The 26,185-nt window shown below is 42.4% G+C and overlaps 2 protein-coding genes across 6 annotated transcripts; both read right to left on the bottom strand.

The window, feature by feature from the left end:
* Positions 1-2,559: 2,559 nt before the first annotated feature.
* On the bottom strand, positions 2,560-15,600 carry eogt (EGF domain-specific O-linked N-acetylglucosamine (GlcNAc) transferase). 2 transcript variants are annotated; one of them, XM_029774949.1, is made up of 17 exons: positions 15,468-15,600; positions 14,030-14,286; positions 12,780-12,880; positions 12,491-12,599; positions 12,280-12,374; positions 11,722-11,826; positions 11,452-11,558; positions 11,216-11,319; positions 9,244-9,336; positions 9,027-9,098; positions 6,558-6,644; positions 5,486-5,554; positions 5,206-5,267; positions 4,734-4,853; positions 3,691-3,793; positions 3,303-3,445; positions 2,560-3,133 (listed from the first exon to the last, which is right to left on the bottom strand). In XM_029774949.1, exons 2-17 carry the CDS (start codon positions 14,222-14,224, stop codon positions 2,875-2,877), a joined length of 1,824 nt encoding a protein of 607 aa, XP_029630809.1. In that variant the 5' UTR covers positions 14,225-14,286; positions 15,468-15,600; the 3' UTR covers positions 2,560-2,874. The 2 variants fall into 2 exon arrangements, with proteins under 2 accessions (XP_029630809.1, XP_029630810.1); XM_029774950.1 differs by having other exon boundaries at positions 3,027-3,445; positions 15,468-15,598.
* A 120-nt stretch (positions 15,601-15,720) lies between these two features.
* tmf1 (TATA element modulatory factor 1) lies at positions 15,721-25,398 on the bottom strand. Of its 4 annotated transcripts, none has more exons than XM_029774946.1 (15): positions 24,815-25,398; positions 23,114-24,546; positions 22,668-22,771; positions 21,398-21,524; positions 20,958-21,203; positions 19,581-19,747; positions 18,943-19,192; positions 18,681-18,837; positions 18,355-18,547; positions 18,129-18,198; positions 17,931-18,041; positions 17,711-17,830; positions 17,329-17,481; positions 17,001-17,126; positions 15,721-16,742 (listed from the first exon to the last, which is right to left on the bottom strand). In XM_029774946.1, the coding sequence occupies exons 1-15, from the start codon at positions 24,945-24,947 to the stop codon at positions 16,602-16,604; spliced, it is 3,531 nt and encodes a 1,176-aa protein (XP_029630806.1). In that variant the 5' UTR covers positions 24,948-25,398; the 3' UTR covers positions 15,721-16,601. The 4 variants fall into 4 exon arrangements, with proteins under 4 accessions (XP_029630806.1, XP_029630805.1, XP_029630807.1 ...); XM_029774945.1 differs by having other exon boundaries at positions 20,958-21,206; positions 24,815-25,397; XM_029774947.1 differs by having other exon boundaries at positions 17,949-18,041; positions 20,958-21,206; positions 24,815-25,397.
* Positions 25,399-26,185: the final 787 nt, after the last annotated feature.

Raw genomic sequence — 26,185 nt, 5'->3', positions numbered from 1 at the left:
TATTTCCACATTTATCCCCTGAAAGAGAATGTTTTTCTGCTTTGCGGGACGCCTGTAGAAGTGGTGAGGTAAGATGAGCTGACTGTAATTGATTTATCTCTGTTCAGTGGTGAGAAATATTTGCTTTATAAAATAAATTATGTCGAGGTGATACACAATATAATGGATATTGTGCATAAAGACAAGGGGAAATGGATTAGAGAGGAGATAGAGGATGAAAACTAAATCAAATATATGGCCTGAGTAGAAAATACATGAGCCTAGTAAGATCAACAACAAAAAGTGAGCTTTAGAAAACTAGGCAGACACATTACTCAACTGTTAACAAGGGACACTATATGCAGATTAATTTAACCCCTCAAACTACTAACATAATGTATATATATGTATGTATATATATATGTATAGTGTGTGTAAGACAATATCGACAGTATATGAATAGAAAAGGTGTGTACAGCAGTCGTTATATAGGATGAGCCATGACTAGAACACAGTATATACACAAAGTGGGTAAATTAGTATGTAAACATTAAAGTGACCAGTGTTCAATGAATACATATATTCAGTGTATCTAAATTATGTATTTCAGTTCTATCCAGCATGTCTATCATTCACAGACTTTGTATACCATTGGCAGATTTGTATATGCAAACAAAACCCGGTCATTTTGTTTTTGAACACAGTCATATGATGTGTTGTATAGAAAAGTACAATATTAGGGGGAGCTATACCTCTGCAGATGATCTGTCTATCTGGTCAAAATCACTGAGACAGGTCCCCCTTCACTGGTATGGATGACTTGTTATTATGTCTCCAGAGAAACCTAGACTCAAATAAAGGTCCTATCTATCAAATGACTACAAGCAGAATTAGGTGTTTCTGGCTGGGATCAAAAGGACCCCAAAGGACTTAACATTTTAGTCCATATTCATACAGAAACACTTAACAATGATATCAAGTTATTAAGAATATAATCAAAAATATCCCTCTGGGGTGAAAATAACCCCAGTCGGTAGTTGTCATTAGGCCTATATTTACAGTGAGAACACAACCCTAAAAAAAAAAAACCTGTAAAACTGCAGTGTAATAATTCTCCCTAATCTAGTCTGAATCACGGGCTGAGATGTGTACTAATAACTTTACGCACAGCACACTTCCCCATGAAGAAGACATAGGCTGTCTTTGAAGGAGCACTCCCTCTGCTTGCATATTTCAAGCTCATAAGGCGTGCAGTAAGAGCAACAGAGGCAGTAATTCAACACCTCCAGTGGACTCACACCATTGCTTCTAACATGACGAAATAAGCCCACCCACGCAGAAGTGTTTATAAAGCACCACGTGGGACACCTGAAGAAAATACTCAAAAGTCGCTGTCATAAGCACTAATGGCTAACACTCTTAGATAATGAGTGGTGAGATGGATTCTACCGCGCCCCATAAATCAATTAGCACATGCTTTTTCCTAATGATACAGGAGGCACGCATGCACACACACACCGTGCACGGATGGCCAATGGACTACATCGGGTTTCCAAAGGGGCAGAGCTCTCTCTCACACACACACACACACACACACACACACACACACACACACACACACACACACACACACACACACACACACACACACACAATATTTGACTTTATGAGTCAAGTGACAATAACTCTTGGTATTTAGTTTTCCCATGTTTTCATTTCTTTCCAAAAATACAAATTGTAATGATGTCTTATTCTGTTGTTAAAAGTAAAAAGAAGGGAACATTGGGCTTGGCATCGATTTCAACCTGCTGCCATGAAGGTTATTGAGCAGCAGACATCTTGGTTTCTCTGCTTTTGATCCCTGCGTAGAGGTGATTATTTTCTTTATGCTGGTCACTGGCTGTAAACTGAGCCGACCTAGAAATAGTGTTCATCCCAGACAGCACTGGTGTCTGTCAATAATGAGAAAGTTCAGCCACAACATTGACAAGAGCAGCTCAAATAGAGAGATTTGTGGTGGCAGTGTTTTGTATGGGGTACAACAGTTCACAACTCTTTAGAACATGAGCTATTCGGCCTGATGCGTCTTCAGATTTAAGAGCTATCATATCTATCTATCATTCTATGATCAACTCAATAAAACATGACCTAGATTTCAGAAGATTTCGACAGACTTATACAAGAGAAGCACTCTCACACCAATCAATGCCGTTTCACATATCGTGCAATTCTCTCTGTGATCCTGGGGAAAAAGTCATCTAAATTGACTCATGTGTGGTGTTCTACTGCCATCTAGTGGTAATCAGGTGTCACCGACAGCGCAGCCGTGGTGGTTTTGAGGTCAGACAGATTTATGGTGATGACAAATAGATCTGAACAAGTGCCCTTTTGTGGGGAGCCATTCCTCCCAGCCCCCTGCAAACTAAAATAATGAAACCCTCAGCAAATAACTGTCTGAGATCAGCAATTCTTTTTGAAAAGTTCAGGAGATACTGTACATAGTTACTATCAAAAGATTCATTTGAATAATGATTAATGAAATCATTGCTGCTTAAATTGCCAAAAAAAAAGAGATGTCAACACTTTTGAAAATATTTATTTCAAAACGTTTCCATGGCTTTGAAATATAACATGACTTACAAGACTTTCCAAAACATTGACCAAAAGGTCTGACTCCCTTTCACTTATAAATAAAACATCCAGCTTTAGATTGATTATATATGTTGTGTTTTCCCTTTCATGGAAGTTTACTATATGTAGTGACTACAAAATAGTTGCAAAGACAATTCTGCGGTGTTGATAAAATGGGCACATTTACAACATGTTGAAAGTTCCATCCCTGTCTGTCTACAACACACCACTTTAATCAGAAAAGCAGAAAATAAACACATTGTTTTAGAAAGTAAACAAACGATCATTCCGGCAACCACCAGTGGCAGCATGTAATAAAAATATGAATTTGTTGTAAGGAGTGTATGTATAGCACATATACTGTTCTCTAACAAGGAAAATGGTAGCAGGTACTCTAAGTTTGCCAAGGCCATTTGATTTCTCTTTATTATCGCTACTGAGATACACCTTGGTCTGTGTTGGCCTAGAAGGCTGTGTTGGCCTAGAAGGCTGTGTTGGCCTAGAAGGCTGTGTTAAAGACTCACTGCAGAAAAAAAAGAAATAATAAATAGCTGAAAAGTGATGTTGTAAACTTAAATTTAACCTTCATAATATACAACAACTAGTATTAAAAATACTTTTCGATTTATAAGACGGCTGTGTTTTAGTCGTGTGTTTGACTTCACCAAACTGTCCTCGTGCTGCAGGCTTACAGTTCATCCCGGCTGGGCAGGGGCTGCCACTTGGGGTGGTGCAGGACGTAGTCTGCTGCTTCCAGCACCAGACGCATGAACTCCTCCACGTCAAAGGAGTAGTTGGTGAATTTAGGATGATCCCCCAGGGTGGGATGGTGACCCTGTGTGTGGTGAGGGGGGGTGGGGGGGAAAAGTGAGAGAAAGTCTTTATGAACACTGCACTCCAGGTCTGTGATTTGTGACTGTGTGTGTGAGGCAGCGTGAGTGTGTGTACTAAAAACAAAATGACAGATGAGTGTGGTGATAAATGCTGAGGCTACAGGTGAGCATTAGTCAGGTGTCTCTGAGAATCTGGGGCGGTGAGTTAGGTGGAGGTGGTGGCAAGAGTGGCGTTGGAGTTTCCCACCTTATCTTCTGGGAGCACTTTGTCCCTTTTCTGCCAAGTCACATATCGGATCCCCCGCAGCCGAGCCAGATCTCGATAGCAGCTCTCATCCTGACAGTTATATCTGTGGAGAACAGATGGAGACACTTCATCTCCTGCTCTCTCTCTCCTCTCTCTGTGGCGTCCGCCTCCCCGTCCTGCCTGATGAATGCCTGTTTAAATTAGGCCGTATTTCACCGCCACGCCTTGCGGCTAAGGGCTAACTGAGCACAGCATGCTGCCAGACCCACCCATCACACACATAGATACACAATACCATATCCAGCACAGATATCACTCTGCCCTGTTATGCTTAAGTATAAATACCTTAAAGTACTACCTAAGTAGTTTTTGGGGGGTATCTGTATTTTACTATTCATATTTTTGACAACTTTTACTTTAATACATTCCTAATGAAAATATTGTACTTTTTACTCCATACATTTTTCCTGACACCTAAAAGTACTCGTTGAATGCTTAGCAGGACAGGAAAATGGTCCAATTCACATGCTTATCAAGAGAACATCCCTGTTCATCCCTACTGCCTCTGATCTGGCGGACTCACTAAACACAATGCTTTGTTTGTAAATGATGTCTCTGTGTTGGAATGTGCCCCTGGCTATTCGTAAATACAAATAATAAAACAATCGTGCTGTCTGGTTGCTAATATAAGGAATTTGAAATTATTTACATGTTTACTTTGATACTTAAGTATATTTTAGCAATTACATTTACTTTTGACACTGGAGTATATTTAAAACCAAATACTTTTAGACAAGTAGTATTTTAGTGGGTGACGTTCACTTTTACTTCAAATCATTTTCTATTAAGGTATCTTTACTTTTACTTAATTATGACAATTGTGTATTTTTCCCATCACTGCCTATAGGCCCGTACTGCCATCCTCAGAGCATGGAAGGACAGACAGAGACAAGGATCCAGTGAGACAGATAGACACACAGAAACACAAAGACACAGTAAAACTGTTGTAGACCCACAGAGATAGACTGGCAATTGTCACTCACAGCTCAAAGATGACGGCCCAATCAGGAAGGAAGAGCAGGTGAGTAAGTCCTGCCCCATGAATCCCGATGAAGATGTCAGAGCTGTGGGTAATGCTAAGCTGCTCCAGGAACGGAACGTCCCTACAGACAGACAGACACAGACAGACAGACAGACAGACAGACAGACAGACAGACAGACAGACAGACAGACAGACAGACAGAGGTCACCCACCAAGCACCTGCAGCACTCACATCAAAAGCTTATATTTAAATTGAACTTACTACTTAACCCAACACCCTGACAGACTTCACTCCAACATACTATACTGTACATTCAATATTTACTCCACTCTAAAAGTGGTGTGTCAGACAATAAAATCCAGCTGTTACACAATTCCCATTTGTGCTGCTGCTTTGTATTCTCCAGCATTACAATATAATCCAACATTACTTCCCTTAAACTAAGTCTAAAGAATCCAAACTGTTCACTCACTTGTATTTGTAATCCACCACTCTGACCTCAAGTAGAGGCACAGTCTTCAGGGCGTTTATGAGCTGTACGAACGCAGTGAGATGCATTCTCTGATCAATGAGAGCTCAAACAAACACAGAGACTGGCTGCATAAATCACAGGCATTTTACGCTGGCAGTTTATAGCAAATACAATTTTAAATGGCCAGTTAAGAGCTGGAGGAGGCAATGGAGGGAGGGAGGAAGGCAGGGAGGGAGGGAGGGAGCAGAGAGTTGGCAGTGCTGCCTCAGCCTGGACTCACCTCCTGCTGGTTCAATATCTTACGGTAGTCTGTGCTGCGTGCCAACAATGTCACCCGAATCCTCCCCTCCTGAAACCAGGAACATAGGGGTGGTGAGATGATACTTACTGTGTGGCTCAGTTGGTAAAGTGGAACATGGCTCCTGCAACGCCAGCATTGTGGGTTCAATTCCTGGGGCCACCCATAAGTAAATGTGTGCATGCATGACTTTGAGACCCATTGTATCAAAGTATCTGGTAAATGGTAATATCTTATTATTATAAATATGACATGTATATTTTATATGGTGCAGTAAGAGCAATTTCAACATCTGCAAATATTATTATGCTGATCTCATAATCTGACATATTAAGCCCATATTAAGCCCAGCATGTTATACAGCATTACCATCTCCTAGTGGCTAAAAGAGCTACGAAACTCCCTTTCAGTCTCACTGGCATTGTGCCATCTGAGGTGAAAATAGCCTGAGGAAGACAACTCCTGATGCTAAAAACAGAGAAACTGTGAAAGTGATCAGCCGCAAACCACAAAGACTGCCAGGAGAACCCCAGAGGGAGTACACCAACACCGCATAGTGCTAAATACATGCCTTTACCAAACTATAAAACATATTAGATGGATGAGATGAAACAGCAGTGTGTGCATAAGGAGAGCTGATATGATGCTGAGAAGAGCACAATGGTCTGGTGTCTCCCTGAGCCATTAATCAGAGGAAACAAAGGAGGGGCTGAGAGGGGCTGAGGGGGTCAGGGCCAGGCACACCTCTCATTCAGCTGGATGATGCTATCGCAAGCACCATCATCTCACAGGAAGCCTTTTAGCATATTCTTAGCATCAGCCGAGAATACACAATGAGCTACATCCTCGCAAACGTCTTCAATGGTCATAAAGATACAGTCAAATGCTCGCAGTCTGGGGTCGTAAAGACCAGTGAAGCCTGTATCGGGGAGTTACAGACCACTGAAGAAAAGGTGTGTGTGCGCCAGCAAAGTGACCTGTGCTATGTGTGTGTGTGTGTTTCAGTGTGTGTGTGCGTAGTCGTATGTGCGTGTGTGTGGTCAGTATTCCTTACCATGGGTCCATCCTGTGGAACGCTGAGTCGATATAGAACATGCTGGGAGAAGGCCCTGAACATCCCTTCACTGTAGCAGTCAGATATCTGCCATTAACACGCCAAGAAAAAAACAGCAGATTCATTTGTATGTGTCCCTCACACGCATGCTCACAAACACATACATACATGCATAGAGAGAACACACACTCAGTGTCTCTCACACGCAGGCTCACACACAGGCTGCCCCCTAGACCTACAGTACCAGTCAAAGGTTTGGACACACCTATTCATTCAAGGGTTTTTCTTAATTTTTTACTATTTTCTACATTGTAGAATAATAGTGAAGACATCAAAACTATGAAATAACACATATGGAATCATGTAGTAACCAAAAGAGTGTTCAATTCTTCAAAGTAGCCACCCTTTGCCTTGATGACAGCTTTGCACACTCGGGGCATTCTCTCAACCAGCTTCACCTGGAATGCTTTTCCATCAGACTTGAAGGAGTTCCCACATATGCTGAGCACGTGTTGGCTGCTTATCTTTCACTCTGCGGTCGAACTCATCCCAAACCATCTCAATTGGGTTGAGGTCGGGGGATTGGGGAGGTCATATGCAGCACTCCATCATTCTCCTTCATGGTAAAATAGCCCTTACACAGCCTGGAGGTGTGTTGGGTCATTGTCCGGTTGAAAAACAAATGACAGTCCCACTAAGCCCAAAGCAGATGGGATTGTGTATCGCTGCAGAATGCTGTGGTAGCCATGCTGGTTAAGTGTGACGTGAATTCTAAATAAATCAAAGACAGTGTCACCAGCAAAGCACCCCCACACCATCACATCTCCTCCTCCATGCTTCACGGTAGGAACCACACATGCAGAGATCATCCGTTCACCTACTCTGCATCTCACAAAGACAAGGCGGTTGGAACCAAAAATCTCAAATTTGGACCAAAAGATATGTCCATTGCTTGTGTTTCTTGGCCCAAGCAAGTCTCTTCTTCTTGTTAGTGTCCTTTAGTAGTGGTTTCCTTTGCAGCAATTTTACCATGAAGGCCTGATTCACGCAGTCTCCTCTGAACAATTGATGTTCCCTGAAGTCTGTGAAGCATTTATTTAGGCTGCAATTTCTGAGGCTGGTAACTTTAATGAACGTATCCTCTGCAGCAGAGGTAACTCTGGGTCTTCCTTTCCTGTGGTGGTCCTCATGAGAGCCAGTTTCATCATAGCGCTTGTTGGTTTTTGCGGCTGCACTTGAAGATACTTTCAACATGTTTTTTAAATGTTCCACATTGACTGACCTTCATGTCTTAAAGTAATGATGGACTGTTGTTTTTCTTTGCTATTTGAGCTGTTTTTGACATAATATGGACTTGGTCTTTTACCAAATAGGGCTATCTTGTTTATACCACCCCTACCTTGTCACAACACAACTGATTGGCTCAAACGCATTAAGGAAATAAATTCTACAAATGAACTTTTAACAAGGCACACCTGTTAATTGAAATGCATTCCAGGTGACTACCCCATTAAGCTGGTTGAGAGAATGCCAAAAGTATGCAAAGTTGTCATCAAGGCAAAGGGTGGCTACTTTGAAGAAACTCAAATATAAAATATATTTTGATTTGATTAACACTTTTTTGGTTACTACATGATTCCATATGTGTTATTTCATAGTTTGATGTCTTCACTATTATTCTACAATGTAGTGTCACAGGCGTCGTAAGGAGTGGACCAAAACGCACCGGGTAAAGTGCTTATCTTCTTATTTATTAAAGAAAACACTTAATCACAAAATAAACAGATGACGAAAACAGTCCAGTAAGGTGCACAGACTATACTGGAAACAACCACCCACAAACACAAGAGAAAACTAACCCAACTAAATATGGCCTCCAATTAGAGACGACAACCAGCTGCCTCAAATTGGAGGTCATTACCAAAACCCAACATAGAAATAGAAAACTAGATAAACACATAGAAATAGAAAATGTAGAACATAAACCAAAAAACCCGAACCACACAAAACAAACACCCCCTGCCCAAACTACAATAACAAATAACCCCTTTTACTGGTCAGGACGTGACATGTAGAAAATAGTAAAAATAAAGAAAAACACTGGAATGAGTAGGTGTGTTCAAACTTTTGACTTTACTGTACGTATTTACATGTTACCATGTGTACACAAATCTCCTTGAAATGTTCATTTAAATTACATAAGAGCTGGACACGATGAATACAAAACATAAATATTTGACCTAAATTGCATGGTATGACCAAACTGGATATCAGAAGATGCAGGAAAACGGAATGAGGAGGCGAGAAGCATGAACAGACATAAAGTCTGCGTGATAAAAATAGGCAAACGCATGGAGTCAGAAAGGCAGGGACATCCCAAGCAGTTCAAAGGGATTCAGATTTCCTCAAAGGCGGCGCAATTGTATCTCTATATTTTTATTACATAGGAGATACAGACAGAATACGTACCAAAGGTGTGTTATAGAACAGCCCATATCTCATCCTGGGGAGCAGGGAGAACACGGAATCTTTGAAGCACACCTGTTTCAAGGTAATGGACACGTTAAACAACCATGTACGACCACACACACACACACACGCACACACGCACACGCACGCACACGCACACACACACACACGCACACACGCACACGCACACACACAACCCAAGCTTTGATTCTTTTACCCTTTTAGTGTCAAATGTTTTCAGATGGATGATGTCATAGTCAGAGAAAGCCTTCCATGTCTCACTGAACAGATCCCCATATCCATTAAAACTCTGAAAAGGAAGAAACATACATAAGAAAGCCAACTTTGAAATTCAGTTGCTTCATCAAACTGGCTCAACTCAATTCCAGATTACATGGAGACTATTAGGAAACAGTGGTTTGTATTATGGTGTGTGTTTCATTAGAACCTTTCCCAGCAGTCAGCCACCAGTTTACTGAACAACTTGTGTTGTTTTTCAGATGAAAAACCCTTCCTTTCCTTCTCGCTGTCATTTACTCTCCCTCCCTCTATTTCTTTACCCTTATCCTTCATCTCCACAGTCAGAGGGGGGAACAATGGACAGGATAAGGTTTCCCATAAATCATTCTGTTTTTCACCTACTACTTCCCGTTGACCCCCTCCGCACGCAAGTAGTCACATGTAAAACACAGCACCGCCATACACAACACTCTGGTCAACAACCATACTAACTCTTCTTTACACAACACTCTGGTCAACAACCATACTAACTCTTCTATACACAACACTCTGGTCAACAACCATACTAACTCTTCTATACACAACACTCTGGTCAACAACCATACTAACTCTTCTTTAAACAACACTCTGGTCAACAACCATACTAACTCTTCTTTACACAACACTCTGGTCAACAACCATACTAACTCTTCTTTAAACAACACTCTGGTCAACAACCATACTAACTCTTCTTTACACAACACTCTGGTCAACAACCATACTAACTCTTCTATACACAACACTCTGGTCAACAACCATACTAACTCTTCTTTACACAACACTCTGGTCAACAACCATACTAACTCTTCTTTAAACAACACTCTGGTCAACAACCATACTAACTCTTCTATACACAACACTCTGGTCAACAACCATACTAACTCTTCTTTACACAACACTCTGGTCAACAACCATACTAACTCTTCTATACACAACACTCTGGTCAACAACCATACTAACTCTTCTTTAAACAACACTCTGGTCAACAACCATACTAACTCTTCTATACACAACACTCTGGTCAACAACCATACTAACTCTACTATACACAACACTCTGGTCAACAACCATACTAACTCTACTATACACAACACTCTGGTCAACAACCATACTAACTCTTCTTTACACAACACTCTGGTCAACAACCATACTAACTCTTCTATATACAACACTCTGGTCAACAACCATACTAACTCTTCTATACACAACACTCTGGTCAACAACCATACTAACTCTTCTTTACACAACACTCTGGTCAACAACCATACTAACTCTTCTATACACAACACTCTGGTCAACAACCATACTAACTCTTCTATACACAACACTCTGGTCAACAACCATACTAACTCTTCTATACACAACACTCTGGTCAACAACCATACTAACTCTTCTTTACACAACACTCTGGTCAACAACCATACTAACTCTTCTATACACAACACTCTGGTCAACAACCATACTAACGCTTCTATACACAACACTCTGGTCAACAACCATACTAACTCTTCTATACACAACACTCTGGTCAACAACCATACTAACTCCTCTATACACAACACTCTGGTCAACAACCATACTAACTCTTCTTTACACAACACTCTGGTCAACAACCATACTAACTCTTCTTTACACAACACTCTGGTCAACAACCATACTAACTCTTCTTTAAACAACACTCTGGTCAACAACCATACTAACTCTTCTTTACACAACACTCTGGTCAACAACCATACTAACACTTATTTCTGTACAGTACAAACAGCTTTGAACAAAACAACAGCTTGCAACATGGTGGGATCTCCAATTAGCCTATGGAGGGCCCAGCGAAGTCCTCACCAGATTTCTTGCACCTATCCAGTCCTCTCAGATCAGTGAAATGGAGACGGGCTGCAGAATGTTGTACCTACCGTATCCCACATGAGGATATTGATGTCTCTGCTGAAGGAGTTGTTGATGTGCTGGGAAATGTACAGGTTGACAAAGTCACAGAAGTGATGGTACATGTTCACCCCTGTGAAAAAGACACATTCAGGTTTGTCCATCACATCTCAGTACATCTGTTACTGTGTCACTAGTTCTACACTGTACACAAACAGAATAAGTTATTTGACATTGTACTAAAAGGCATGAAGATTGTTCCCACCTGCGTCAAGCTTCATGAATACAGTAGGTTTCTCAATGATGATGTCACAATGCTCTTCATCTGTGGGGTTGAAGTCCAGCTCTGTGTATGCCTGCAGTTCAGCATACCTTGGGTAGGAAAAAGAGTGTGTTTCAGAGAGTTTCATGTCTGTGTCATTCATCAATCAATCAAATACTTTTCTTACGAAGTGAAATGTCCTTAGAAAGAAGAAACCTTGATATGAATCTGACAGTTCAGGGAGGGGCATAAGGATTCTCTGTGTTGTCTCACCAGGACTGCAGAGGGCTCTTGTGCTCTCCTTCTGCGGCCAGCGCACGGCTGTTCAGACTGCAACGCCCCCCAATCTCCCCCTCCTGGAGAAAGTCCTCCTTATACCTTCAGAGAAAACACAGGTGTGTCCCACACTTCTTTAATTTGATAATAATTTATTTCATTAGGCTAAGAGGAGTGTCTTGAAAATAAGGGAGAGCCGCACACTCTAAGAGCTCAGATGCAAAAATCTAATAACCTAATAACCAACGTTTCGACAGTTATTACATTTTTGCATCTGAGTTCTTAGAGTGTGCGGCTCTCCCTTATGTTCAAGTTTTCTGCTCCGCTGGCCAGCACCTCGCCTTAATAGGTGTGCGTTTCTTTTTCTTCTTTAAGAGGAGTGTCTGCCATATTGCCTATCCTGTCTTTTAGTTCGATGAAGATGAAGGGACAAGCAAATGGAAGAAACAGACCCAAAATAAACTACTGGAATTCTTCCCCTGACATGGTCCACACAGGAAAGCAAGGAATCCAGATGGGTCGCTAGACAGGAAGTGTCAACCAAGGTGCACTGACCTCTCATGACCCCTGCGAGGGTTCCTCAGGTCCAGGTACAGATTGGTCGCCCTGCAGAAGCGAGTGTGGCTGGAGCATTTCAGAGATGAATCTCCCTAGAAATAAAATGTGAGCATTTAGCAAATGCCTTTTCTGTTTATCCCTGTTGTTTATCCCTGTGGATCCCTGAGTCCTCTGTGTGCAGCTGCACCGAGGGATGGCAGGGTCTTACAGGATTGGTGGCCTTGCAGAGGGTCTTCATCTCACTGAGGCGCTCCATGACATAACCAAAGTCTGCCTGTTTCCAGAACAGCTCCTGGGCTGCCTCCACTGAGCTGGCCCTAGGGAGGACAAAGAGCTCTGTTAGGCCAAACCAGCTGCAGAAATACATTATGCACATCCACATGTATGGCAGGAGCTTGGCACAATATGCTAATGAATAAAAGGAAATGCAGAGAGGGGGATTGGGGGAATGCAGAGAGGGGGATTGGGGGAATGCAGAGAGGGGGATTGTGTTGTACCATCCAGAGTCGATCTTGGTGCAGACAGGATAGCCAAAGCGGTTCTCTGGGGCACAGTTCTTCTCATACCCCCAGCAAGACGACACATCCAGCAGAGCATCCTGTCGTAAAACATTAAGGGTGGGGGAGGGGGAGAGAAGCACTAAAGATGTGCTAACACACACTTGCATAGACCATCAAAGTCCACACTAAACAGCCTACTAGTACCACCATGATACACATACAAATATGTATGTGGTCACTGTCCAAAGCTTTACATTTTCAATAATAGTAAACTTAAGTTCTTAACGTTTTTGTCGCTCTCTTTCCACAAGACTGGCTGCTTAGAAAATAGATTCACCTTGACAAAAATTCAACTCAGTTCAAGAACTTAAAAGAGCAAATCCCACTTCACACTATGAATGACGACACCCAACATGGTAGATACCCAACATAATAACAGTGATAATAACACAGTGATAATAACAGTGATGATAATAACACAGTGATAATAACACAGTGATAATAACAGTGATGATAATAACACAGTGATAATAACACAGTGATAATAACACAGTGATAATAACACAGTGATAATAAAACAGTGATAATAACACAGTGATAATAACACAGTGATGATAACAGTGATGATAATAACACAGTGATAATAACACAGTGATAATAACACAGTGATAATAAAACAGTGATAATAACACAGTGATAATAACACAGTGATAATAAAACAGTGATAATAACACAGTGATAATAACACAGTGATAATAAAACAGTGATAATAAAACAGTGATAATAACACAGTGATAATAACACAGTGATAATAACAGTGATGATAATAACACAGTGATAATAACACAGTGATAATAAAACAGTGATAATAACACAGTGATAATAACACAGTGATAATAACACAGTGATAATAACAGTGATGATAATAACACAGTGATAATAACACAGTGATAATAACACAGTGATAATAAAACAGTGATAATAACACAGTGATAATAACACAGTGATAATAACAGTGATGATAATAACACAGTGATAATAACACAGTGATAATAACACAGTGATAATAAAACAGTGATAATAACAGTGATGATGATAACACAGTGATAATAACACAGTGATAATAACACAGTGATAATAACACAGTGATAATAACACAGTGATAATAACACAGTGATAATAACAAAGTGATAATAAAACAGTAGCTCACCCTGTACTGTTAAAAACAATGAAAGTGCAGTTCTTACTTTAAAAGGGCAGAGCGGGTCCTCTCGACAGAGCCTGGCCACTCTCTTGTTACTGTGGAGGAAGTAGGGGATATGGTGCTGTGGCAGCGCGAGGCTGCTGTAGTGGAGTGGTGGTTTGTGGCTGGTGTTCTCAGCCTCCTCAGCAGCTACCACAGTGCAAGTACAGACCATGACCAGTGCTACCAACAGCAGCATAGTCAGTCCCACAGAAACACATGGGAGAGTCGCCTTGGCTTACCTCACAGCACAACCAAACTCTGTGGAAAGAGAAAGAGAGAAAAAAAGAGACAGAGATAGAGAAAGAGAGTGTGAGCGGCAGATACACTGTAATCTAGGGTAGAGATGTATACTGCAGTTTACAAGCGTGTGGGTATAGACCATAGTGTGGGAACCTGCCTCGAGGCGGATCTGAACTCCATATAGGAGAGGTCCTAGTGAAGGAAACATTAGTGACCTTTTTCCTACCATTGTTTGAGAAAACAAGTGCTGGACCTGTATGACATGTGACCCATGAGAACACAGCTACCAAAAAAGGTCAGACTAGAAGAATATCCACACATAACATCATCATATTATATTCCCATGCTGCTGTGTTTGTCCTGGGGGGGAAAAACATATTGGTGGAAAATGTGTTTGTTGATGCATATGCTGACACAACCATAGACTGCTGAGCAAAGCAAAACGTTAAATACAGTATAGTTGCCTAGCCTGCTTTTACACACCGGGTGAGACGTTTTATTTTATTAGTGGAACAATGAGCCAAATATCTGAGATGCTTTTGAGTCCGTGGGAAAATGCCATAAGGCTTCAAAACATAAAGATGCTCAAGTTGTTAGTGGGCCTATATGTGGGAAAACATAATTACGACATGCGTTTCTTTTGTAAAATGTTGCTCCCTGAAGCTATTAAGTTAGCCGTCTAGACTTCTCTTAGATACAATAGACGGCCAGCGACACTCCCTAAGTAATAAGTTGCGCATCCAGAGCACACTCGTTTTATTGAATACTACAATGTAAACCACACCATCAACTATACGCGCAGTGACACATTGTATTCGATTTTAACTAGTTATCCAGCTACAAGATAATTATCTGTAGCTTACAGGCAGGAAACGACTATCACCGCCCGTTAACAAGTTGCACCGATATTATTAATACACGCACATTGCAAAACGCCCCTAAAATGTCTAGACTAGAATATTTATTTGCATTGCTAGACAAATCATCATAATTGTGCTCCCGCTACGCAGACATCGTCAGCTTGCAACATTCTTGGTGGCACCGCTTTTGCTGGTACACCGTACAATTAACTGCAATCCGAGTGAAAAAGGTGACAGCGAAAGTTTAGAACCAGCAAACTTCGAAAAACTACTTATCGGAAATAGAAACATTATGTGGTCGATCGGTAGATTAAACTACACATTAAACCTGGCGCTTACCTTCTGCAAACAAAAATGTATGCTCCAGGTCGCCATAACACCGGAAACCTTACACCGGCATGCAGTATATTATTAGTCACAAGGTGGAGTTGTAGGATGTAGTTCAGACTTGCAGAAGTGCAATTGTTTTTGCCTACAATTCTGCAACAACAAAAAAAGCACATCAAGAAAATATCCCCACCCCAATAAATGTTTATTTACTATGCCCCATGTGTTATTTGTGAAGAAACCTGTAAACTATTGACTACATACCACTGTGCAATATTCTTTCTTTTTGATACATTTGTTATAACAGTTAATTGTTTGAATTTGGATTGAAACCCAGTAAGGGAAAGACCAAACATTTTAGAGCAAACATCCATCTTATACCATTATCTATGTTAACATGAGATTAAATAATAGCTTTCTTTTTTAAATTACAAAGAAAATGCCTCTGAGATATCTGCAGATTACCCTTGCCTTGCCTCAACACAGCATAACTTTCAATTCTACAGATTTCCTAGTCCATTGATACACACCAAGGGCAAGGTTTGGTTGTCTACACATGACACCTCTGAAGCAAATGCAAACAAGCAATATATAAAATCTTTACTCTTTCTGTTCTTTCATCCTAAAGTAAGATGTACAGTATTCGGAAACATACACACTGATGACAATTAGGATGCTGGGGTTAAGGGGATAGAAACTGTCAATATAACTTGATAGTCCATTCTGAATCATCCCACTACACAAAGTGAAAAATGAAGCCAGTTGATCACAATAAAGGACAATGATATCTAAAACAATCTGTTTAACAGGCTGTTGGGTTTTGAATCAATGCAAAGGAACTAGTAAATTATGAATGTAGAATATTAATTGTGACTATCCTTCATATCTGTACATGTTAAGAAGATATTGATTTGTTACCCATAATTTCCCTCTTAAATAGTTTGATTCTAATTGTTAAAATAATATGACAGATTTTCAAATGTCCCTTCCTTTAGAGACAGTGATGGAAAACCTAAAAAAAAACAACTGTTCTGTAATCAGAAATAAAAAGGTACATGAACTCTTCTTTTCCCATCCTTTACAGTAAATGCACTTCTACAAGAATCAGTTTATTGTATCTATGGTCTGGACGTTAGATGGAACAGTCTACTTCTGGTTCTTGAGCAGTTCGTCAATCTGGGTTTTGAACATGTTCTTGACGTCCTCCAGGTCGAGTCTCAGCTCCTCTGCCTCCTCAGCCTTCTCTCCATACATCTGGAGGATGGTGTTGTGTCTCTGCTCCAGATCCTACAACACAGTCCGTCACACAACACAGGCTCAGAGGACAACACTAGATCTATATAGTCACAAGAGGGTTTACTAATGGACTTTACCCTTCCTTTATCTGTACCTAGATGGTTATACATCTCTGCCCAGTAACTCATCTTGTGAGATGTCAGTTTTCACATAACATCTTGGTTTTTAATTAAAGAATCACAACAAGGATTGACCCTAATATGATTACACTGGCTTAGTGGCACTTGTATGAACTGATCCTCTCCTCACCTGAAGTTGTACTTTCAGTGTGGGGATCTCCTTCACACTGTCCTCCATCTCCTCATTCTGATTGGTCAATCTGACCATCTCCTCCGCCATGGATGAGCGAGTCCTCTCCAGACTAGCGATCTCCAGCTAAGGGAGAAAGGGATGAGAGAGGGAGGGAGACGAGAAGCAAGAGGTAAGATCCTGGCAAGCATTGTTTTTCAACAACAGTATATTTGTAAATCATACACTTCATTGAAAACCAGAAGGCATTTAAAGAAATGCATGTAGGACACTTCCAATGGTAGTCCTCAAAGCAAGGTGAAAGCAGTGTCAGACAGGCAGCTGGTACCTGTAGCTGTGCTATCTCTCCCTCTCGGAGTTTGAGCTGGGACTGCAGGTTCTCTATGATGCTGGAGCCTCCACTGAGCCGAGCCGCCTCATACAGGTTGGTCCCACTCATAGACATCGTCATCGCCCCCAACGAGTGACCCAGAGAGTCCTCCTGATGAAATTCAAAACAGGTCTGTCTTGTTAATCATCTAACCTCAAACGAACCAAATATGCAAACTAGTTAGGATTTGGCCCTTTGTCATACGTTCCCTATTCATCTTACTTGGCTGCATGTAATATACAAAAAAACTGAACTTTCTAGGTCACCATCCCAAATACAGGGCTAGAAATGGGAGGCTGGCTGGGTACGAAAGAGTAAAAGGTGTGCCTGTGGCAAGTACCTGGGTGAAGGAGGAGTGCAGGCCGGCGTGGTCTACCCCACTGATGGAGCTGGAACGGGATAGGGAGGGGGTGGATGAGGCTGGGGGCTCACCCACAGAGTGAACCAATACCTTCCGCTCCTAATGACAGAGAAACATCAAATACATCAGGCCAGTCTCGCTCCCAACAGATTGATTTAAGAACAGGCAACACACGGCTGGTCATTGATATAGAACTTACATTGATAAATAGATCTACCTTTTCCTTCAGGGCCTCTTGTGCTAGGTAGCATTTCTTCTTCTCTTGCTCCACCTTCATTTTCTCCATCTCCAGCTGATTGGTCAGGAGGAGCTGATGGGAGGAACAGAGAAGGTTACAGATGTGTAAGAAGTGTTGTTCCATTACTGCAGGGTGAGTAGGGCAGGGGAGGGAACATACCTTCTCCTTCTTGGCCTCCTCCTGTGTTCGAGTGTGCGCTCCCCTCAGATTCTCCAGCTCCACATGCTCCCTACACCATAAGGATGACAGGAAATGGTCATTAATGGAAAGGCTCCAAAGCTTTGTAATGGATAGCCGCTAGGTCCACCTTAAGAAAAGTAAAGGCAACTGACTACTATGCAACAGTTATAGTCTCACAGAACCTATGAAAAAAGCCATCCAGTACCTGCTGCTGTCATCCTCCAGTTTCTCCCGCCTGGTCTTCTCTGCGTCCAGCTGACCATGGAGACGCCCTTTCTCTTGTCGAAGCAGGGAATTCTGGGACTCCAGTGAGGCCAGCTGGGCCTTAATGGCCATCAGCTCCTCAGTTGCTGCACGCTCCTTTTCCACAGCAACAGCCAGTTGGGCCTGTGCTTCCACTGTTGAGTTAAAGGGTGGGTGGTTAAAGGAATTACATAAAAAACATTAAAAAAATAAAAATAGGCGCAATCGGTTGTCCAGCGGAGACTCTTAAAAAGCTTGTTACAAACTAGAGTAACTTTTGAGAGTAACCTAGTCGATCTGAGATGCTCTTCTCCAGTTTCTCCCATGATGCTGTCTGGCCCCCCAGCGAGGCCTGCAGGTTCTCGATCTGTCTGAGCAGCGGCCGCGTTGCAGAGGTAACACTCTGACTCAGCTCTTGGTTCCTGGTCTCCGCCCCCTGCAGTCTCTATGGAGACAACCGGCAAACACATCAGTGTGTGACCTTTGACCCCTAACTCAAGCACAGCTTCCCCTTACAGTCAACTCCAAAGAAGTCATGAGTGTCTCTTACCTGCTGCAGGTCACTGATCTCCTCCCTCAGGTAGTCTTCTTTCCTGGCCTGCTGCTGTTCAACCCTCTGCAGAGCCAGCCGCAGATCAGCCACCTGGTTGACCAGAGCATCCTGCTGCATGCGGGCCTCCTCCTGGGCCTTCACCAGGGCCAGAGCCAGCTCCTCCTTGGCCTGGGTCTCCCTGCTCAAAGCAGCCTCCTGGGCCTCGCTGGCATGGCTAGCCTTGGCTTTGTGCAGTGCAGCCAGTTCCCTGAGATCACAGACACTCATTTACATTTTAGTCATTTAGCAGACACTCTTATCAACAGTGACTTAAAGGAGCAATTAGGGTTAAGTGACTTGCTTATCAATTTTTCACTAGTCTGCTTGGGGATTCGAACCAGCGACCTTTCGGTTACTGGCCCAACACTCTTAACTTCTGGCTACCTTCCGCCACATTACACTGACTTGGATAAAATGTATGAGTTGGTGCTTCTGTGACCGTCTTTATCTGTCATAATGTTATGTCTTTGTGGAATTTCAAAATGACAAGCACATCTGCACGTCTGAAGCAGGAGTTAGAAAAGTAGGGTGGAGTGAGTTATTACTTCACCAGTGCGAGTTATACTAGTAGAGTGGAGTACAGAATGTATCCTCACTTGTAGGAGTTGTCGAGGGCAGCCTGCAGGCTCCTGTTGTTTTCCAGGAGCTCCTCTGAGTCACTCTGGAGTTTGGTCATGTCCTTCTCCTGGCGCTCCACCACCACGTTCAGCTTCTTAATGTTGTCCCTGTGCTGCTTCTCCACTTCCTCCTTCTCATCCAGAACCTAGACACATATACAGCCAGGCAGGGTTAAATACCAAATGGGCTTTCAGGATCAGGATACACTTCTGATGGCTACTGAAGTAATGTGATTTTTCAATAAAACCCTTAAAATAAAAAATATATACACTACCGTTCAAAAGTTTGGGGTCACTTAGAAATGTCCTCGTTTTTGAAAGAAAAGCACATTTTGTTGTCCATTAAAATAACATCAAATTAACCAGAAATGCAGTGTAAACATTGTTAATGTTGTAAACAGATGCCTCACAAGTCCTCAACTGGCAGCTTCATTAAATAGTACCTGCAAAACACCAGTCTCAACATCAACAGTAAAGAGGCGACTCCGGGATGCTGGCCTTCTAGGCAGAGTTCCTCTGTCCAGTGTGTGTTCTTTTGCCCATCTTATCTTTATTTTTTATTGTCCAGTCTGAGATATGGCTTTTTCTTTGCAACTCTGCCTAGAAGGCCAGCATACCGGAGTCACCTCTTCACTGTTGACGTTAAGACTGGTGTTTTGCAGGTACTATTTAATGAAGCTGCCAGTTGAGGACTTGTGAGGCGTCTGTTTCTCAAACTAGACACTAATGTACATGTTCTCTTGCTCAGTTGTGCACCGGGGCCTCCCACTCCTCTTTCTATTCTGGATGGAGCCAGATTGCGCTGTTCTGTGAAGGGCGTAGTACACAGCGTTGTACGAGATCTTCAGTTTCTTGGAAATTTCTCACATGGAATAGCCTTCATTTCTCAGAACAAGAATAGACTGATGAGTTTCAGACAAAAGTTATTTGTTTCTGGCCATTTTGAGCCTGTAATTGAACCCAAAAACACTGATGCTCCAGATACTCAACCAGTCTAAAGAAGGCCAGTTTTTTGGCTTCTTTAAACAGAACAACAGTTTTCAGCTGTGCTAACATAATTGCAAATGGGTTTTGTAATGTTCATTTAGCCTTTTAAAATGATAAACTTGGATTAGCTAACAACGTGCCATTGGCACACAGGAGTGATGGTTGCTGATAATGGGTTTATGTAGATATTCTTTTAAAGAATCTGTCGTTTCCAGCTATAGTCACTTACAACATTAACAATGTCTACACTGTATTTATGATCAATTTGATGTTATTTTAAATGGACAAAAAAAATTGCTTTTCTTCCAAAAACAAGGAAATTTCTAAGTGACCCCAAACTTTTGAACAGTAGTGTATATTTCCACTGACCTGCTGTAGGTGTTTGAGCTCTTCCTCCTGCTCTTTCAGCTTCTTGTTCTGTTTGGTGATTTTGGTCTCGCTCTCCTTCTCCTTCACACGCAGCTTCTTGATGATGTTGGAGTGCTGCAGTTGCTGCTTGGACAGCTTCTCACCCTCCTCCAGCAGTTCGCGGATCTGCTCCTCCTTTTCTCTGATGATCTCCATAGTCTCGTTGGAGTTGAGTCTGGTGGACAGCTCTTCCCTCATCCCCTTTATCTCCTCCGGAGGAAACATAACAGTAAAATACGCTGGAGAGCGTGTTCTTGAAGAAGGCTTTGTGCATAATGTGACTATCATGGTCACTAATTTTCAGTTATTTGACTCAATGATCTTAAATCAATTCTTATGGGGGTAGAGTAACCAGGGACAGTAATACCTGACACAGACATAGAGATATGTTTGTGTTTTACCTTCTTGGCAATATCCCTCTCCTTGCACGCTAGCTGGGCTTTCCTCTCTGTGTCTGCGATGCGCTGGGTAAACTCCTCCTTCAGAGACTGCACACTGGAACTCTCCTCCTTAAGACCTATCACCTCACTGCAACACACATAGACGTCTCAGTCTCTTAAAGGACCATCCTTATCTATAGACTATACTTTACCATAGACACAACCAAGAGGACAAATTGGCCGACAAACTGTTTGCTATTTACTTTACTATTCATGTATAGATGGGTTAGTTGATTAGAAATAAAACCGACCCATGCTAAACTATGGGGCAAAACAGACATGGTTGGCTTAGATTGTTGACAACATGTAACCTATATTTTATCTCCAAATGTTTATTGAAAACACATACATTTGCACAATTAGCACTTGTCTCTCACATACATTATTACAGTTGTTGGTTAGTTTGATAGTACATTTTTGCCATATTAGCATTGACATGAAAATAAGACAAGATAAAACCTGCTGAAACAAGACACCAGCAATGCCCCACATGACAGATTCTTGTCATTATTGCTAGCTATCTGACCGTTCAGAATCATAACAAAGCACAGCTTCAGGCTTTGTGCATCATTTTTGTGACTTTGTCAGCCAACCCGTCTATAGAGCATGCTGAGTGGACAAAGCATTAGGAACACCTTACTTTTTCCTAGTAAAAGACTGGCCAGGTGAAAGCTATGATCCCTTATTGATGTCACTTGTTAAATTCACTTCAATCAGTGTAGATGAAGGGGAGGAGACAGGTTAAATAAGGATTTTTAAGCCTTGTGACAATTGAGACATGGATTGTGTATGTGTGCCATTCAGAGGGTGAATTGGCAAGACAAAATATTTAAGTGCCTTTGAACAGGGTATGGTAGCAGGTGACAGTCACAACGGTTTATGTGTGTCAAGAACTGCAACACTGCTTGGTTTTTCACACTCAATAGTTTCCTTTGTGTATCAACAATGGTCCACCACCCAAAGGACGTCCAGCCAACTTGACAACTGTGGGAAGCATTGGAGTCAACATGGGCCAGCATCCCTGTGAAACGCTTTCGACACCTTATTGAGTCCATGCCCTCACGAGGCTGTTCTGAGGGCAAAAGGGGGTGTAACTTAATATTAGGAAGGTGTTCCTAATGTTTTGTACACTCAGTGTATTTCCATAGGTGTGTTTGGAGAATGCTTCTTTCTACTCTTACAATGAATTTCAGACATGGGTTTCACACATTGTCAGGATCTTTATACTCACTCTTTAAGGTTGTCACACTCCTCCTCCAGCCTGGCCTTGTCTTTGCTGACTGACAGCAGCTGTAACTCCCTCTTCTCAAGGCGGCTTGACAGCTCATCAATTACCTACAAAGAAATGATTTTCCACAAACCAATGCATTGAAAACACTGATAAGGCACCTTAATAAATGATTAGTACTTAATTCTTGTCTCACAGTCTCCATCAAAAGTGTTGTTCAAATTGAGGGGCACATTGTTTAATTCATGATGGTTTGGGGGAATGCACCTTATCCACAGTGACTATTTCCTTTGGCATATGAACAGGACTGTCCATCCAAGTGTTTCACTATTCTACTCTCCAGGCATTGGTATTTAAAAAAGGGACACACCAACTCACACACACACAAGCAGTTCATTAAAAAGTGTTGTTACAAGTTACAAAGGTCATGTTCTGAACAGGTGCGTTACCTTTTGAAGCTCCAGAATCTGACATGTTGACACTCCTCTTTTCTCTTCCGTTATTGGTGGGGGCAACTGTTCCTCATGGTCAGGGGTGGGACCTGACAGCGTGACGTCCGCCTCTGATTCCTGTTCTATTAGGTCCTCAGGCTGCTCGCTGTTAACAGGCGTGGCACTGCGACCACTCTCCTCCATCTCATTCTCATCCAGAGACTGATCCTTCATTGTTTCTGTTATCCCCTCCTCGTCTTCTTCCTCCTCCTGCTGCTGCTGCTTCTCCTCTTCTTCTTCCTGTTCCTGTGCAGTGGTTGCCACTCTGACAGGCGGCGAAGGCGTGGGCCCTGCGGTGACAGATGCCAGCGTCCGGCTCCCTGGGATGTCATCATCAGAGTTGACTTCGCTGACACTGCGGCTGTCCAGGGACTGCATGCTGAACGAGTCAATGCGCTCAAAGGCATCTGAGGAGGATCCACAGCTCTCGGTCAGCTTGGGGTAGTCCTCCAAGCGGGGGAAGTCCCCACAGGCAGAGGCTGAGAGAAGCTGGAAGGAGCCCTGCATCAGGTGGAGGCCTGCTTTGGCCTCTGCTATCTCCTGCCTGGAACTGGCTGAACTCTCGCTCTGTACACTCTCATGGTCCAAAACCTCAATATCACTGGTGGTGGAGGTGCCTGAGGAGAAGGCGCTGACAGGAGGGGAGGGGGTGTTGCTCTGTCTGTCCTCCGATTTAGGGGAGGGTGTGTCACTCTGCCTGTCCCCCGCTTTGGGGTCTTTGGCCTCCAATAAGATTTCCCTAGGGGGTGTGGGAGGAGATGGATTGAAGGGGGGCTCCAGTTCAGTGTTGACGGCGGGTTCAGAGATGTGATCATCAAAATCAGGTTGGGTTTCTGAGGGAGTAAATGGTCGTTCGGTTTGTGCATCCTCAGAAACAGCAGTTGTATCATCCACAGTTGATTCTATCCAGCTCTCACTGATTAGTGGACTGTCAGTGTCATCAGGAGAATCACCCTGAGCCAGGACTGGAGGGTCTGGTGTCTGAACGAGGACAATTTCAGAGGAAGACCATAGACTTGAGGACTCAGTCAGGACAGCCTGGTTCTCAGTAGCTTCCTGGTCTTCCAGTCTGTTGGTCTCTGTCAGGCCTGTCTTGTGAGGGTCCACGTCGTCCTTAACCACAGTATCCTTGTCCTCCTCATCCTTCTCCTGTGGCCGCCTGTGGGACTTGGTGGGTGGCACAGAGACAACCTGGGTGTCCATGACACTCTGGAGCTCTCCTGAGGGCAGAAAAGCACTGAAGAAGTTCTCTGTTTCATCCACAACCATGCGGGTGACAGGCGTTGTGATGGCCTCAGATGATGGGGGGAGAGTTGTGGTGCATTCCTCCGGGGGAGAGTCCCATTGTGTCATCCCCCATCCACCGCTCAATGGAGTCTTCCCTGGTAGATCTAACGTGAAAACCCTTGTTGGTTAATGTCGAGAAGATAAGGTCATATAAACTCCAAAGCATATCAAATATTAGCTTTATTAGGTAGAGTACATTATACACCTCGTTATGACTACCTACCTTATCAAGATGACTAGTGTCTTGCTTCCATTGGTAATCACATCAATTCATAAATAATGTTCAAACGAAAAAGGTTGTATAATGTTGCCCCAAAACAACAGCACACTGACATGCTAAGCTAGCTAGTTAGATAACGTTACTTCACCTACCGTCATAAGGCATTACCACTGTGTCACCCCATTCGTCTTGTTTAATGTCCAGCACTCGGTCGATGGACTTCTGAGCCGTTGTCAAAGCTTGTTTGGCAAAGCTTGACAGTTGGGTAGAACTGAACCAACTCATAGCGGTCTATTGCTAGCTAGCTAACGTTAGTGACCAGGTTAGCTAGCTAGGAGTATGAACTTTCAAATGAGGTTCGCTAACAAGATAGTTAACTTACGACAATCTCGATCTAGTATAGCTAAGTTATGTTACTCCAAAAAAAGGAAATACTAAGCAACGAGTTGTCTAACTTGGCTACCTAGCTAACGTTAGCTGGTTAGGCAACTAATGTTAGCTAGCTAACAACAATCAGGCAAACCTTTCATCGATCCACGTCAAAGAATACTCCATAAAGAAAGCTCGGTAATCCATAACGTGCAATGAAACGCCTTGCCTCAATCATGACATGATTAAATGTTATGCTGCTTCATGAACCGTCTTTCCCCTGCACCGTCGATTTGTTTTGGTATTTTTGGCGACTGGCTAGCTGAGCTAGGTACTTCCTTTCCACGTAGCAGCAACCACCCACATGTGACGTCATGATACAGTCTGATGAAGTGGAGGCTCCTGTCCTAAAGGGCCCACACGCGTTTATCATTCTGGGTAACTACCAAGAGTACAGTTCATGTACTGCCACGAATAAATGTACCGTTCGAACTGCAACTGATGAACACTTGCCAACTAAAAAAAAGGAAGTAAATAGATTTGTTATACTGTTAACCACCAGCTGAGCGTAGTTTTCCGTCGGAGTAATCCTCTCAAGGTTCACTGTTTGTTTTATTGTTCACGTTACTACTTGTATTATCTAATTTGTGTTCTTTCTTTTTTTAATGCATGAGTTCGTTTTCAATTCACTCAATATCGTTAGTCTGAATGCTAGGGGTTTGAGAGATCTTACAAAAAGGAAAGCTTTATGTTTACATTGTAAACGCAGTAACGCAGATTTTGTCCTTCTTCAGGAAACTCATTCGGGTGAAAGTGATTTGAAATTTTGGAAAGTGCAATGGGGAGATATGGCCTATTTCAGTCACGGATCAAGTCATTCTGCTGGTGTTTTGACACTTATTCACAAGTTTAAAGGTGACGTTCTAGAATCCACATCTTCACAAGATGGGAGATGGGTCATAGTAACTGTTAAACTTGACAATGCTATTTTCATCATTTGTAATGTATACGGACATAACTCACATGCTCCAAATAAGACCCTTTTTACCCAATTTACCAGAAAAGTACAGGATTTAAGCATCAAATACATCAAATTTAAGTACAGGATTTAAGCATCAAATTTTCTAATTATTTCAGGGGATTTTAATGAAGCA

The sequence above is a fragment of the Salmo trutta genome, chromosome 14 (genome assembly GCF_901001165.1).
Source record: "Salmo trutta chromosome 14, fSalTru1.1, whole genome shotgun sequence".
Lineage (NCBI taxonomy): Eukaryota > Metazoa > Chordata > Actinopteri > Salmoniformes > Salmonidae > Salmo > Salmo trutta.
The sequence above is the reverse complement of the archived record's forward strand: the minus strand, read 5'-3'. Positions and strand labels throughout refer to the sequence as shown.

What these genes read in the sequence shown, in the direction of transcription:
- tmf1 (XM_029774945.1), bottom strand. Translation starts at nt 24,947, where the DNA reads ATGAGTTGGTTCAGTTCTACCCAACTGTCAAGCTTTGCCAAACAAGCT. An exon ending in AGCTCAAACACCTACAGCAG is followed by an intron (nt 19,748 to 20,957) that starts GTCAGTGGAAAT and finishes ATATGTGTCTAG; the next exon opens with GTTCTGGATGAGAAGGAGGA. An exon ending in AGATCAGTGACCTGCAGCAG is followed by an intron (nt 18,838 to 18,942) that starts GTAAGAGACACT and finishes TTGTCTCCATAG; the next exon opens with AGACTGCAGGGGGCGGAGAC.
- eogt (XM_029774949.1), bottom strand. Translation starts at nt 14,224, where the DNA reads ATGCTGCTGTTGGTAGCACTGGTCATGGTCTGTACTTGCACTGTGGTA. An exon ending in CCTCGCAGGGGTCATGAGAG is followed by an intron (nt 11,827 to 12,279) that starts GTCAGTGCACCT and finishes TTTTCTCTGAAG; the next exon opens with GTATAAGGAGGACTTTCTCC. An exon ending in AGATATTGAACCAGCAGGAG is followed by an intron (nt 5,268 to 5,485) that starts GTGAGTCCAGGC and finishes GCGTTCGTACAG; the next exon opens with CTCATAAACGCCCTGAAGAC.